The following is a 15,566-nucleotide window of genomic DNA, read 5'->3' as shown; positions in this document are numbered from 1 at the left end:
AAAGGATTCAGCATAAGCTTTCAGAAGCTAGAAAATGTCATTCCAGCACACCCTTCCTACCACAGTTTGATTCAATTTTTTGATGGGCAAAAAAAGTAATTCCAAAAACTTTTGATAACTCTCATTTGGAAAAAAAAAAATCCAACAAAATGACAAAAACCCCAACCAACAACAGACCAAAACCCAACATCAGCTTGGGATACATGAAGCAAAAAGGGAAAGAAGCAGGAATTCCTGCTGCAAGGCACTGGAAGGATCAGCAGCAGCCATGACCAGAAAACTCAACACCAGTCTGACTGCTGCCTTCCAGACCTACTTTTACAACCCAAGAAAGAGCAACTTTTGCACTGTAACAGCAAAATAAGCTATTCAACAGGTCAGTACCCTTTAAAGAGACAAAAAATTCACCAATTTCTTTTCTCTCACCCTTTCCCCAAAGTATCCAAACAATTTACATTTGTGTTTACAAAGGCAGACAGAACAGAAACCATTTCCCTCCAAAGGAGGTGGTTTGCATTGGGATTTCTTGGCCAAGATTGGTGCAAAATGTTGCAGTTCCCTTCCCCTCTGGGGAAAGTGCTGATACAGTCCAGCTGATCTGGTGCTATCGATCCTATACACACCTCCAAGCTGCTCTTAAATCTCTCTGAGGCTTCAAGAGACTAATGCACAAAAACTGAAAAAATCCAGAAATACAATATTTGTCCTCCCCTCAGCAAGGCCAGAGCCCAGAGGGGGCCTGCAAAGAACAGAAATAGATGGAGGCAGGGGCACCCATTGTTCACAGGAGCTGAGCTTTGCCCACTACACAGACCATTAGTTCATCCATACAGTGCACCACATCTGCCTGGGGCGTGGGCACCACTGGCATCCTGTAAATACATCTCTGCTGGGTATAAGGGCCAGCAAAAAGAGCAGGAGAAACCTTAATTTACCAAACCTCACAAAATTTAGATTTTGAGAGGGAGAAAAAAACATAAATTACTTTAGCGGCTCTGCTTTCTTTTTGATTTCTCCCTCTTCACTCTTCCATTGAGGCTCACAGCCTGCTAGAAATAAAACAAAATAAAAGGAAAAAAAATAAGAAAGAAATATAAAACACCCAAGTGCCTTAGCAGCCAGCCAGGGAAGCCTCTTGTGTTTATCAGTGCCTCACTGTGGGTGGGTGAAGAGGGAACAGAGCACCAGGGGGCTGCCAAGCCCAGGAGTGTCGCATGGCTGGAGCAGCAGGGCTTGCAGTGCCATCAATCATCCCGGGCTGCCTTCAGAGCAGAGCTGCCGCCAGCAGCTCCCCAGCCCTGCCCGAGACCGCTCGGCCAGAATGCAAATCCCGTGCCCAGCCCCGGCAGGGCCGGAGCGAACACAAATCAATTAAACGGCAGCGCAAGGGGGATCAGGGTGGATCAGTCGGGCTCAGCAGCAAAACGCAGCTGAGCCAGGAATCCTGCAGGAAGTGCAAACAAAATCATGTTTTTCTCGCCTTTACTTGATTTCTTCCAGTTCTGTTTTTATTCTTTTGTTTCAACTGATGCCCGTAAAAAGATGCATTGTATAAAGCCTCGAGCAGAGACCCCTCCTCCTCTCTTTTATGGGGGAGTTACAAAACCTGAAAGCTTGCAAGGGCCAGCTGTTATCAGCACCCTCTAAAAAAGCCTTAGCTCCAAACATCCCTGCTGGTGGCTGTGCAATGTTGGTTCAGTCCCCCATTACAGCAGGGTATGTTCACCACAGGTTTTATTAGTGAGGAGTGGAGAACCTCCGGCTTGCTGGGTGAGGGAACCTTTCCTTATAAGAATTTCATCCACAGCCTGTCTTCACAGTGTCTTTCTGAGGGGTATATTTACAATCCTGTCTCTGTTTGCTCCCAGTGCTTTCACCCTCTGGAAGCACTGCTGACCAGGGCAATAGCTGCTGGCACACCCACATACAACACAGAATTCTTTCCTGCACCAGGTCCCCCAAGATCTCATTTACAACCCAAAATGTCTGTATCCCACCTCTCCATGGGCCTGGGAACCGTAAGCATGGTCCAGCTTCCAGCCCCATCCATCACACCCTGACAGAGCTGTGGACTTTGAGATCATCTCCCGGCAGTGTGGCTGACAAAGCAGCAGCCTCATCAAACACAACTTGCTCTCCTGCACCAGGGCTGAAAAAAATGGAGTTTGGTTTCTTCAGTTCCCTGACAAAACCAAGTCAGAGGGCACCTGGAGTGAGGAGGAGAAAATCCCTCCTGGGCAGGGGATGCAGGGCTTAGCCATTCCTTCCAGAAGTTACACTTCATTACTACTCATGAATAAACTGCTGAATTACACCAGGAGTCACAGATGGCACAGAGGGAACACTCAAGTCCAGCAGGGTATTTGTGTTGCAATTACAATGATCAATTCCATCAGAAAATATCAACATGAGTGCTCTCATCACACAATTCATTTTACACAGCACAAATTTCATCAGAGCCCCAGTTTTACCGCAGGACCCACAGCTTTGTAGGTAGGTTACACAGGTTAGCTCAGGAGACCTCTTCAAAGGAACTGCAGCAAAAAGCTCTGATTCAGAAGATAAAATCCACCACCACTCTTCCCTACATGTCATATCTCTTAAAAGAATTCTCTTCATACCTCTTCTGATTTAGCAAAAAAACAGTTACAATATCCTTACCCCACCTTAACGAGCAGCATAAATCCTTAAAGTAAAACTAATTTTTAAAAAGCTGCTGTGGGGAGCTATTTGAACTGATGGGAGTGACTGCAGAGCTATAGATAGAAGAGCACCCACGACTTCTCGGAATTCTCTGACACTTGTCTGGTCTGTGATCTAAAACCCTCTGACGTCAATTGAGGTTCCCATTGCAGCTCTCCATCCAAACACCAAATCAGGAGCACATCAGCAAAGAGAATATTCTCACCTAGATGATGAAGTTTCATCTTGTTAAGACATTTCCCCCTTTATTTACTGCCTTCAGGAGGGCTGTTTATGCATGACTTTGAATATCTGACTTAGCCCTCCTGACTTTAAAAGGAATATGCAGTGTGTGTGTGTGTGAAGCTACAGACACATGCTTTTGTCTTTGCAAGGATATTTTCCCCTTTGTTTTTCAACAAAAAAACAAAAAGCAATTATAACTTTGGGTTTTTTTGTAAGCCTCTCAGTATAGGTACAGGTGAGAGTCAATGCTGGTGCTTGCTGGTTTATCTCACAACTGGTTAAAACCTGAGCTTTGACTTGTGTTTCTCTGTTGTTGGAACTGTTTTCAGACCTGTCTCAGAGGCTTAGGATCACACCTCTCCAGAAAGTCACTGCATGGGCCCCAAGAGCTGTAGATGCTTCTGGAAGAGGGAATAGTTGAGAAAGTCACTAGAGATAATGCCTGTGGCTCAAAAATTAATTTAACAAACACTTTTTAGAACGTGATAAGCAAGAGTAACCACACATCAACAATCCTTGTGAGGAGCAAAACCAGCACAAAACTGAGCATTATTCCCATACAATTTATTGGTCTCCCTGTGCTATTCCCAACTATATACAACATGCAGATTTCTCCTCCCCCCAGCCAATTGTCCAGTCATTTATTATTTTCTTACTGCTCTGTCCAGGCAGCGTCAGCAAATGTTCCAAGTGCTGGTGTATTTCCATAGAGTTAATCAGTGTAATTGGGATGGTTTATAGTTCTGGACAGAGTGTTTTGCCATATGGCATAGGAGCCATGGGCTGCAGGAACGTGGCAGTGGAGCACAGACACCAGAATGCTGCAGTCTGAAGAGATTTTTCTCACTCCAGTGAAGTTGTTACAGCTTTCTTTGGATGGGAATGACCACAGAGGGTTAATTCCCTGAGGTTCATGAAGAAGTGCCACCCAGCTCCTCTCCTCAGGAACAGCCACAGGGACCAGTGACAACATGGGTGGTGCAGGACCTTTGAGAGTGTTTTGGGATCCTTTGGGTTAAAACTTTAACTGATTACATCCTGTGACTACTGCAATGCAGTTACTTCTGGTGCAAGAGCTAGAACTGGTTTAAAGAGCTCACAGCAGCAGAGCACAGCCATCTGGGACAGAAACATTTCACAAGCCTACTCTTTCTTTCCTGTCCCCATCCTCCTGCCACTAATGGAGACAAATAATAGCTCATTGCCCATTTCTTTCTCAGAGTGAAATCTCTCCCCAGGTTCTCAATTTCCATATTTCTCCAGTCTCACTGTACATGTCCACTCTCCTATCCTGTTCCTGAATTCAGGCCTGCTCCCCCTGCCTCTCCTGCATGAGCACTCAGCTGAATTAAGAAAACAACCATGTCCAAATTCTCTTCCCACCTGTGAGAATTAACTTTAAAATTCCCCCCTGACTACACCCCACACCAGGGGCTGTAACACACCAGCAGCTGAGCATGACCAAGGCATTGAGATCCCTACTGTGCAACCAGCACATCTGTAACACTCTCAGCTCCTTCTACTCAGCACCAGGATAGGCAAAAAATTCAGTATTGGGGCTCTCTTCTCCCACTCACCTCCACATTCCATCTCCTTTCTACCTCTAAAGCTGCAGGCCAGAAATTCAGACAAGGTGATGGAGAAAACCAGGCAGGCAATGAGTTTCATCCTATTTAATTGAATTGCATATCAATATTGATTGTGCTATTAATTTTGATAGTAAATCTAATCATTAAAATAAAAAGTCTGCTTGCAGTCTCTGCCAAGCCTTCCCAGCAAGGGTCTGGCAGCATTCCCCTCTAGATAACATGTTGGTGTGCAGTCAGAAATAAATGTCTGGGTGCAGAGTTTAGGGCTGCCCCTCTTTCTTTTCAGGACAATCTGTCCTTCCTGCTGCAGAGGAGAAGAGAGAGCCAGGCAGCCCCAGCATCCTCTGGATCCAGGCTGGGCTCTGCTGAGCTCCAGGATGTGCTCTGTGCCCGGGGAGAGGGTTCAGGAGGAGGAAGAAGAGGGTTAGCCCAGGCTGCACTGTTCCTCATGGACAGCACAGGGCCTGTCTGTGCCCAGCTCTCTGTGCAGCTGCCCCTCTCAGAGCCCGCTGGAGTCAATAAAACAAAACTGGTGAATTCTCCCACACCCCCCAGCCCCAGCCTGGCTTTGGAGGTAATGGGGGAAGCAGTTATTCTGCACCCCTCAGCCTCACAGCTGAGGGATACCTCCCTCCCCTGGGAGGGCTTCTTAAAGAGCACATCACATCTGAAGGACAAATGTGAGGCAGCTCACCTGAACGCCATTCCCAACACATCCCTGCCAAGGTTTCTGGCTTGCTGTGTTTCAAAAATAATAAAAACCCCAAACAAATCACTCCAGAAACCTTTGCTGAGCAGCAGGGAACCAGGGTAGGGGTGAGGTATCTTCTGTCTCCCCAGCCTGCAGAGACCCCACCTCTCTGGAGCCACTGATGTGACACCACTTCACCTTCACAGGGACCTGAGCCTTCCACACTTTGCAGAGACAGATTTCCTTTGCAAACACTTGTTTGGCAACACTTTGTTTCTGCTGCCAGACATGATTTTTTTACACTCAGAATTAATGATTAACAATTAAATTATTTGACAAGGGAATAGAAACCCCGTGCTAATTAAATTCCTTCATCACTCCTCTTTGAAAAGAAAAAAAAAAAAAGAAAAATTTATTTTCCAGTATCAGCATTCAGCCAGAACAGGGCATTTTGTGAAGTTGGACTTAATTAGATGGACAACCATGGCCACAGCCAAAAAAAAAAAAAATTACAAAAAATATTGCTCAAGGATCATGCAAATGGGAGGAGGAAGAGAAGGAAACAGCCAGCTGGAGAGCTAGGAATCAAGTGAACAGGCACATCCAGATTGCAGAAGAGCCACTTTCTAATCCAAATAATTGTTTTTAAGAATATATCATCTGTTTAGCTGAAACAAAATGATGCAGAAGCAATAGGTGTCCTGCAAACTTTTGCTTTAAGGGATGCAACCCTGAGCTGCTGGGCTGCTCATCTCCACCACTCTCACATCCTGCTCCTGGCTGGACCTCCTGGGGGCTTGCTGGTGGCTGCTTACACACCAGCATTAATATCACAAAAGATTATGCTAGTTCATCGACCCTTTGAAGAGATCCTTCCCATTGTAGCTGCTGTGATGATTGCCTGATGGCACTTTCTCAGCCAGATCCACCAGGGATTACAGCAGCATAAATAAGATAAGCCTCTGTCTGACTGCTATTAAAATGCTCAGCTCAGACAACCCTTACACCACTGCAAACTCCATCCTCAATGGGTTTGTCACAGCCTTTGCCTCCCTTTGTTTATTCACAGAATAAATCTTCTCTCTGAGCAACACAACAGCCCCCACTAAATTCCCAATTCTCTTCCATTGCAAATCATTTTGGAATCATTTGGCAATTCCCCTCTCCTCATCTCTGTGAGCCAGGAGACAAACAGTCCTGTGGGACTTTCAAGGGTGTTCTGGAAGGACTGAGGGATGGAGAAAATCCCAGAAAGCTCCCAAGACAGCACATAAAGCACTAGTCCAGACAGACCTGGAAGACAGAGGAAGCTGGCAGAACTTTTGGGTGCTGCCTGAGCTAGGCTGCCATTGCAAAGCTCAGCTGTCAACCAGAGTGGAGATTTTGGGGCTGTTAGACAGAATCCATCCACCTGGGGTGGATCAGCCTCTCTGTAGCTCCCAGTGGTGTTTTCTGCCATTATTTCAGATAGAGAATGGATCAGCTGCCTGCTTCTAGAAAGGCTGTTCCCTATGCACTCCTTTCTTGCCAAATCCAGGGGAGTCTAGTTTTAGGAAAGCATCTAGTAACCAAACAAACTGGGGGGAACTCGGAACTCACCATTCCCAGGTAAAGCCACACAGCAGCCAGACAGATTTTAAAACACGCATCAAGCCACTGAAGTCTTGTGTGACAGTTCCAGCACATCCCCAGAGGTGCTCCCAGGGACTGGGTGCAGGGATGGGCATGAAGATGCTGGAAGCAGTGGGGCTGTGAGAGGGTGGTCCTCTCCCAGAGCTTTCTGAGCTTCAGTTTACCAAATATTTATTGCCAGGTGGGAAGTGAGCCTATGAAATTAATTTATTTGCAGCTTTGATGCAGAAAGGATCAGAAAATGTCACCCAAGAAATACAGATTCACTCATTGGAAATGGGCTGAACATATCAAGCAGAGGCTTTCACACTGAATTTAGGGGAAAGATGAGCACTGATTTCTTTTCTTTTTTCCACCTCATTTTTTAAAACAAATGCCAGGGGGATTGCAGTTTCTAATTATCTTTTTCCACTTAAAGATTATTAGATGCTTATTAGGTTTGTATTGCCTCTCCCCTCCCACACACATTTTCCATTTCCATATACTTCATCCAGTCTACAGTTAATGAGAAGAAATCAGTGTATTGCACTGTCTGGCGTCTTGCTGAAGTGGCAGAAGTCTTTGGTTACCAAGTCATTTGCTGCTTAATTGAAATCTTTTCTCTGGACTCATTGCCATGCAGACACTCCATTGGAATGCAGTAGTCAAGCCCAGTATTGATTGTCCTCCCACTCCCAGCTTTCTTCTGCGTTTGCAAATCAATTGCACCCTGTTGCTTTCCTTCTAAAAACAAATTAAATTAAAAAACATCACCCATCCCACAACCCCATTTACCCCTGAAACACATTGGCTCTGCTTTGCAGTATTTCCTTGGGGCAGAGACAGGGACAAGACAAGAAAGGGGGCACGGTTGTGGAAAGAGCAAGATGCACTCCTTGTCAGAGAGAAGGAAGTGCAGCAGCCTGCTCAGAAATCCTCCAGTGAGGGAGTGGATTGGGAGTACACAAAGGAGTGAATAAAACCCCAGTTTTAGGCTCACAGTGGAATTACTCTCCCCTCTTCACTGCAAATTAAACTATTTTTAAGAGTTAAAAATCCAGCAATCAGAGAACTCTGTGGTAACTTGCAAAAGGAGCCAGACTGCAGTTGTGAGTTTGCAGGACTGAAAACCAAGGCTTGGCAAACCATCTGACTGCTGACACCAGAAAAGAAAGTCAATGCAATGCAGTTACCAGATTCCTCATTTTGAAATTAGGCACCCAAGCACTGTAGAATCCCATCTGACTTTTTAAAGTTCTGAGGAATCAAATGGTTCAAAATGCTTTTATCAAGGCTTTGTCAAGATAACATGTCTCTTTGGGGTTTCAGCTCAAACTTGCATTGGAAGAGCTCATCTTTGGGGGCAGGATCACATTAATGCCATACATAGTTACAGTCCCAAATTCTTTCCAAAAGATCTTGTCTCAGTACTTGGCACTACTGCTGCAGGTCTGACTGATGCAAAGCTCCCCAAGGTGAGCACCCTGCTGACGCTTGTGAGGACATGCAAATAACTTGTGCCTGTTGTAGCTTCCCTTAGACCTCCCAGCTGCTCTGTCGGGGGCTCCTCATTGTTCCCACAGCCTTTGCACTTAAAAAAATTCAGTTTTGCAGAGTGTGAAGCACTCACTGCCTCCTGAGCAGCTTCCTTTGGCTCACTGTGCATTCACATTGCAATGCTGCCTGCAGCTTTACTCAGCACCAGGCACCTGCACCCACAGGCTCACCCAGCCACATTGCAGAGGTGATTTGTGGCATTTTTTGGGCAATTTTACTCAACACTTGCAGCCTGGGAAGAGACTGGTGTTCAAATAGAAGTCATACAGCCAGAGGGAGGGTACTGAATGGTGTCTGTTCCTGTCTAGGAAGTCAAACCTTCCTGCAAAGCTGAGAACGAGCACCTAACACCAAGGGTAATTTGCTCCCCTGCAGATGGCAATAACAGATTTCCTGAGCCCAAATCAGCACCCTGCAGATCTTGCAGACTCCCATGGAGTCAGAAGGCACACGGCCAGCCATAGGTTTTTGTCTTCTACAGATCAATTTGTGATTTCACTTTCTGCCCCAGAGCCCACACAGGTCCCAGGAAGATTCCATTTCCTTTCATCTTCAACCCAACATGAGTAAAATTTCAGGACCACACCCCAGACCCTCCAGTTCTGTGCTGAACTCAGACCCTGCATTGCAGGTTCCAGCAGCAAAGGCTGGACTGATCAGCAGAACCACCCCTCTCCCCTCCAGCCCCACAGGGTCTGCAGGAGCTGTAGCACCACGTGATGCTCATTTAAACCTCAAACTCCAGATTTCTCTGATCCTACTTGCCTTTTGTGAAATCATACTGTCAGAGTACTGAATATGCTCCTTGCTATTTGCCCTGTAATTAAGCAGTAATTGCTACCCAAGGCTAATCTCAGAGTGTATTTTACCTGTGGAGCTCAGCACCAGAGTTCACATTTGTAATTTAGTGGCACACCAAGGAGCTATACCTAAACTCACAAAAGGATTTTCACTGCTCATCATCTCTCTTCTACTTTGGTGGCAGCTGGGATTCTGTATTTGGAGATGTTTGGGCTGGGCAAACAAATTAGCTGAGACCAGCCTCATTAGGAATTCACATGGGTACCCATCCTGCCTCAGCAGGAATAAGATGCTGACTGCTCTGTTTCTGGACCCCAAGCCCTCCCCAGCATGGGATACACACTGAAACCTCCTCTTTATTTCTACTTGCACAGCCTGGCAGCCTCCAAGGAAGCTGAGGCAGCAGCTCGATCTGCCCCCAAACCCATGTCTCCTTCTGACTTCTTGGACAAGCTGATGGGGAGAACTTCAGGATATGATGCCAGGATCAGACCAAATTTTAAAGGTATGCAAAAAACCCCATTTTTTTCTTATTTTGGGACTGAAAACTGCATCCAACCCTCATTAATATCTTCCTAATGCTGTATGAAATATGAATATTTATTTATTATAAGGATATTTGACACATGGATCCCTGTAGATTTCTGGAAAAACATCAACAAATGTCTGCTCAGAGTGGAAACAACCTTGTAAGAACTTCACATACTGTAAATGTAGGGCCTCCCCAGTCCCTGCTTGATCTGGGAATCTCAGTGTATCAATCTCAACATAGGGATCAAGGATCCTGCCAAACCAAGCAGTGACTGGCAGGGAGATGAACTCCTTTAGAGGTAAAGATAAAATCCCCAACTTGCCTTTCCCCCGGGGTCACTGCCCACAGCACCCACTATGGCAGGCAATGCTCCCCCCTCACAGCCACTGCAGCCAAGAGCAGCCTCTCCCATCAGCTCCAGAGAAATCCCACAGGATGCCAGGGGCAGCCCAAACCCATCCCTGACCCCAGTAAAGGGGCTCTTCAGCCCAGCACTGCTCTGTGCTTCCCACACAGATTTCCAGTCCACCCCATATTCCATGGCAGCCCAGCAGCAGAGGCAAGCCCTGGCAGAGGCAACAAAGCCCCTTTCCTCCTCAAAACACCTCCTCTAGCAAGTGTGGGGTTTTTTCAGCCTGGTCTAATGGAAGATGTCTCTGCACATGGCAGAGGGGATGGAACTGGAGAGTCTGTAAGGGCTCTTCGATGATTTTTTTGTTTTCCTTTCTTTTTAACTGAGCTCACTTTCCCAGGGGCTCTTTGGCCCCAGATCACAGCCAGAGATAAAACTGGACCTGCTCCTCTCAGCCACTGCCCAGCTCTCTCCAAAGCTCATTTTGTTCACTTCTTTTGTTCCCTGCCACCAGCTCCCTCTCCCCTGGAGCCACTGGCAGGGCTGACAGGATTCCCAGGACCCATTAATCACTGGTGACAGCACCTGGCACCCAGCTTTGAACAATAAACTCTGTGCTGGGCTTTTAAACCCAAAGAAAGATGGGAGCCCTGTGTCCCAGTAACCAACCAGGCAACAGAGGACACTGCTGTTCTTATCCAAATGACAAGGAGTTAAAATACCACCCTGTAAACCTGCCTACCTCTAAATTATGCACACACACAAATTAAACTTTAATATTTAATGAAATGTATACATTCACTTCCTGCTGAAAGCAGCTGTATTGCATTTTTATTTGAGATAATTTAATTTCAGTTTTATTTCAATGAACTACACCTTCCCCTCAGGGCAGTTTTGCTGGCTTAGCCTCCCACACATAAATCAGGCTCCAATTTATATGGGAGACATAGGAGGTGTTTTACAGAGCTTGAGGTTGTAGCTCTCAAAGCACATCATTTAAATTAACTGCAGTAACTCATAAGGACATTTTAATTGCTTAGATCTAAATGAAAATAATGCTGAAGATCCATATCAGATTGATTTTTGGGGAGGGGAAGATTAACAAAAAGAAGATTGCAGCTTTTCTGTAAATGCTGTAAAGTCTGGACTTAGCTGTGGATTCACATTCTGAGAACAAATAAGTTAGTATTTGGGTTTTCAGTTGGAGGATGAAGTCAGGAGCTCCAGCAGGGACAGAGAGGAGTCTGGCAGGGACCTCTCACCCAGGCTGTGCCCTCATCCCTGCTGCTGGAAAACTCCATTCCTCCACAGCTGCATCCCAGCAGAGAGGAGGAATATTTCAGTGGCAGGCAGGGAATTTTCTAGAGCCTCTCACAAGCTAAAAAATACCAAAAATCACCAAATCCTGCAGGGAGCTCATGGCTCACCATGGACACACTGAGAAGAGCTCAGTGCCTCAACAAGAGCTGGGCTGCCCCAAAAAGGCTTCACATGCACGGGGCCAACCCACCCACCTCAGCTTCATGTCAGCACTGATCAGGAACAGGGGGACCAAAATATCCCACACCTGCCAGAGTCAGGAGCATGTGCAGCCATCCAGGGGATCAGCTCAGTGTTTTCCTTGCTCTGTGCCCTTTGGGAGGGGAATCACCTCTTCAAGGACCTTTTGTGTGGTTCATGAATGGATCCAGAACAGAGAAACATTGCCCCTGAGCTCAACAGAAGGGATGAAACCAGTACTAAAGCCTGGTAATTGTGTGCTTTCAGCTTATGGATGAATTTCTGAATAAGAGGGGTTGGCGAAGGCGGGGGGCGAAAAAGATGTAATTTTTGTGTCTGATTGCTCAAGCCATGCCAGTGTTTAACAGTCTGGAGAAAGCTGCACAGACGGAGCAGTGTGAGATGCTGCTGAGCTGGCAGTGCTTGTCTGGGGCTGGTTGGACACAGCCTGCCCAGATTGCCTGGGACTCACACCAAGAAAACCCCAGCAGAGAGCATCACTGCAGGGGACAGGCACAAACTTTCAGAGGAGGCCAAAGCAGGAGAGGAGGAAAGAAATGAAGAGGAGAAAACCAAGCTCCAAATGTTCCTCAGCAATCAGGAAAATCCATTAATTTCCACACAGGAGGAAGTTTGCGCTGATTAGAGGCACAAGGCTCTCGTTAAAGCCATTCCTCCCCCCAGTGTTTCATGCTGCAGCAACTGCCAGACTGCAGATGTGACCTTAACAGGAACATCACTCCCCCAGCAGGCTGAGCCACCAGGCAGTGTTTGAAATGCAGACACCATCCCTGATTCTGTAAAAAATGGGGGAATAATCTGAAAATCCACGGCTCTCTACTGTCACAGATCTTATCTTCCCAGAAGCATCTGTCACAGGGATGATATGGGATTAACTCAGGTGTAAAAGGGGACCTTGGTCCCTGGGGCTGTGTCTCTGCTCTCTGCCTGGGCTGCCTTTCCCCACCACATCCTGGGCAGTGCCAACAGCAGCCTTTGGCAGCCCCCAGAGCAGAAGCCCCTCTTGCTTCAGCCCTCTACAAAAAATAATCTCATTATGTGTGAGCAAGCCACAGGTTTGCCAGGCACCAGGTATGCCCTGGCTCCAAAATATTCCCCAGCATTTTGCTTTGTGTTGCACTGCAGCTCTTGGCATCTCCCTCTGTGTAAATGCAGTATTTCCACCTCAGATTTTCTAGGCAATGTTATGAAACACTTCCAGTCACACCTTTGGGCATCAGTACCACACAAACAGACTGACCCCCCGTGCCCTCAAACCACAATCTTGTCATCCTTTAACCCTCACCCCTTTCCTTTGGTGACCCCTTAACTTCTCCAGTATGAGCAGGGTAAGCACAGCTTTGGTCTGAAAGCAAATCAAGCCCTGGAGGAGCATGACCCAGAGACCAGGATTACCTTCTGCCCAAACAGGACAGCCAGAGAATTCCTGCTGGCAGAGCCCTGAATTCTCCTACCCAGCTGTGAGCCCTGGATCAGGATCAACACCTGGGGTTTGGGGTTTACAGGCAGTTCTGCTTGGAAACACCAAGAGCAACACAAGAAACAGGTACTGAAACATCTAAAAAGGAGGTCTCAGGACACTGGAAAGGTCTTTGGGATGCATAACCTGGGATTTACCCTGCTGAGCAGCCAGCCCTCCCTGCTGTTGGAGGATGCAGAGGGTCAAGCAGGCAGTGTCAACCCACCACCACCATCATCACATGGAGTATTTGCTGCTTTAGCAGCCTGATCCCTACAGCTCACCCTGCTGCACTGGCTTTGAGGGGAGCACATATCCTAGCTCAGGAACAGGGATTATTTCATAAGTACAGCTCTAAATAAAAGTCAGTTGTCTCTCAGCTCCTTTCTGGGATACTTTGCTATCACATTCAAGGTGAAATTACCACTCACATAGCCAGGTCCAGACACCCAGAACCTGTCCTGGCTGGCTCAGATCTATTGCTGCTCATCTGAGCAGTTCCCAGCAGAGATCTGTAAACACTGCCAAAGAGGGGAACAGAGGCAGAGCTCGAGCACTGCCTGGTGTCAAACTGGCATCAGAACCCAGCCTGGGTCACCCAGGCCTTCCTCCCCTGCTCACCCCATTCCCACAGCAGGTTTTAACTCCAGAGTGGAAATCCTTTGTTCCACAAGCACGCCCTGAACTGCTGTTCAATCTGTGTTTGTCATGCAGGCCCACCAGTGAACGTCAGCTGCAACATTTTCATCAACAGCTTTGGTTCGATTGCAGAAACAACTATGGTAAGTAAAAATCACAGCACAGCTGCTCAGCTACTGCCTCTGCCTCACTGCACTGCCAGGAAATGCAGCATCACCCTCCTCCTCAGAGGGACCAGGGAAAAACACTCAGTGCTCCCAAGCTTGCTCAAAGTTTGAGTAAATTAATGGTCAACAAGACTCATCTCATGTAGCTGAAGATCACAGAGTCTTCATCTGCATCTTATAAAAGCACTCCATGAGCAAAGGACAAGGGTCAGAAAGGAAAACAAATAATCTTTTCTGAAGATTTGCCTGAGGCTCCAAACTCAGCGACAGTTACAGATACTTTGTGTTTAAGTGGGCATGAATCCAAAATTAATCTGGATTCAAAGAGAAGGGAAATCAGCTGAACTCAAATTCAGCTTGCACCAGGATTTCAGATTCCCAAAGACTAAGAGAATTATTAAAGATTACAATGATTGTTTTCTTGGAGACATTTCTGGTAGACAACGATTTTTAGTAGAAAATCAAAACCAATATTTCTGAGTTAAGGCTCACTTCATACAAAATTAGTGAGCATGGCTAAAGGCTGTATCTAATTGGCAAGGCACTAGGAGCAGAGGATCACTAGAACAGGAGATAATTGCTCCATCTGAAAACTATTAAAGATTGGTTGTGACATAACCAGTGAACAGCAAAGGAAAACTCTGGAGGTACTGTGCCTTACTGCTGTGCTAATTAAAGATAATCCAGAAATATGGTGTTTAATTACCCTCTGGTAATTCTTTTTCTAGAAAAATGCTGAATGAAGAATGCCAGGCTCCAGCTTCAGGCATTCTGTGCATTCAGGCAGGAAGTTTCAGGCTTTACATAGAGATCACACCCCTTGAACAAATTACTTGGCATGCACAGACTGTCAGAGGAGAGCCATAGCTCAGGTTCCAAGTCTCTTCTGACACTACAACATCATTCTGCTGGAAATATTTGGGTTGGGATGGTTCAGTTCTGGTAGTGGAGGAGAAAACAAAAGCTGTTATTCTGTCCAAGCACAGGGAAACTGATTTCCTACCTGGTCTGCAAAATTTGTCAGAGCTCACAGATGGGAAGCGTAGCATGGATTCATTTGTTTATAAAGGAAAAGAGGAAGAACTGCCACTGAAATGCACATTGTTCCTGATTTACTGGTTATTGGTTACCTCCTTTGGCCTTACAGGCCATAAATGCTGCTCCTACACACCAGCCCAGAGTGCAAGGGAGCAGGACAAGCCCAGAAAGGATCTGTGCAGTGCTCAGAGCACATTTCACTGAAGCATTTTCAGTGCCTCTGTCCCACACTGAGATGCACTGGAGCAGCCGAAGATGCCACATGATCCCTGTGAGCAGGATGCTCTGTAAAATTAGCACAGGCTAGCACAAGAGAGATGCAGTTCACCTCCAAGACACGCTGCAGGGACTTGCTATCATCTCCAGATGCCACTCATTTCATAGGCAATCTTCCATGGAAAAAAAAATCCCCATGGGAGCCCGAGAACACCCTGTGGGCACATTGCTTTGTCTGGAAATATCCAAGGCAGCTCTGACAAGCCAGCCCAGATGTCAGGCTGACACAGCAGCACACAGCCTGAGCTAATGCTCTTGTGTGGGAGCAGCAGCTCTGCTTGTAAACACCAACAGCAACACAAGAAACACAGGTACTGGAACAGCTGAAAAGGAGCTCTCAGCAAGCTGGAGAGGTCCTGGGGATTTGTAACCTGGGATTTGCTCTGCAGAGCAGCCACTCCCTCG

The 15,566-nt window shown here is 46.6% G+C and overlaps 1 protein-coding gene across 2 annotated transcripts in view; it reads left to right on the top strand.

Annotated features, from left to right (window-relative positions):
* The window catches only part of GLRA1 (glycine receptor alpha 1), a gene marked incomplete at its 3' end in the record, with an annotated part of 36,481 nt that overhangs the window by 5,545 nt on the left and 15,370 nt on the right, over positions 1–15,566 (top strand). For both annotated transcript variants that reach the window (XM_084215648.1, XM_084215647.1), the window contains exons 2-3: positions 9,552–9,682; positions 13,756–13,823. In XM_084215648.1, the coding sequence (XP_084071774.1) occupies positions 9,552–9,682; positions 13,756–13,823 (199 nt within the window). The remainder of the gene's footprint in view (positions 1–9,551; positions 9,683–13,755; positions 13,824–15,566) is intronic.

This window comes from Fringilla coelebs, assembly GCF_963513975.1.
Source record: "Fringilla coelebs genome assembly, chromosome: 15".
NCBI classification, from domain to species: Eukaryota; Metazoa; Chordata; class Aves; order Passeriformes; family Fringillidae; genus Fringilla; species Fringilla coelebs.
The sequence above is the reverse complement of the archived record's forward strand: the minus strand, read 5'-3'. Positions and strand labels throughout refer to the sequence as shown.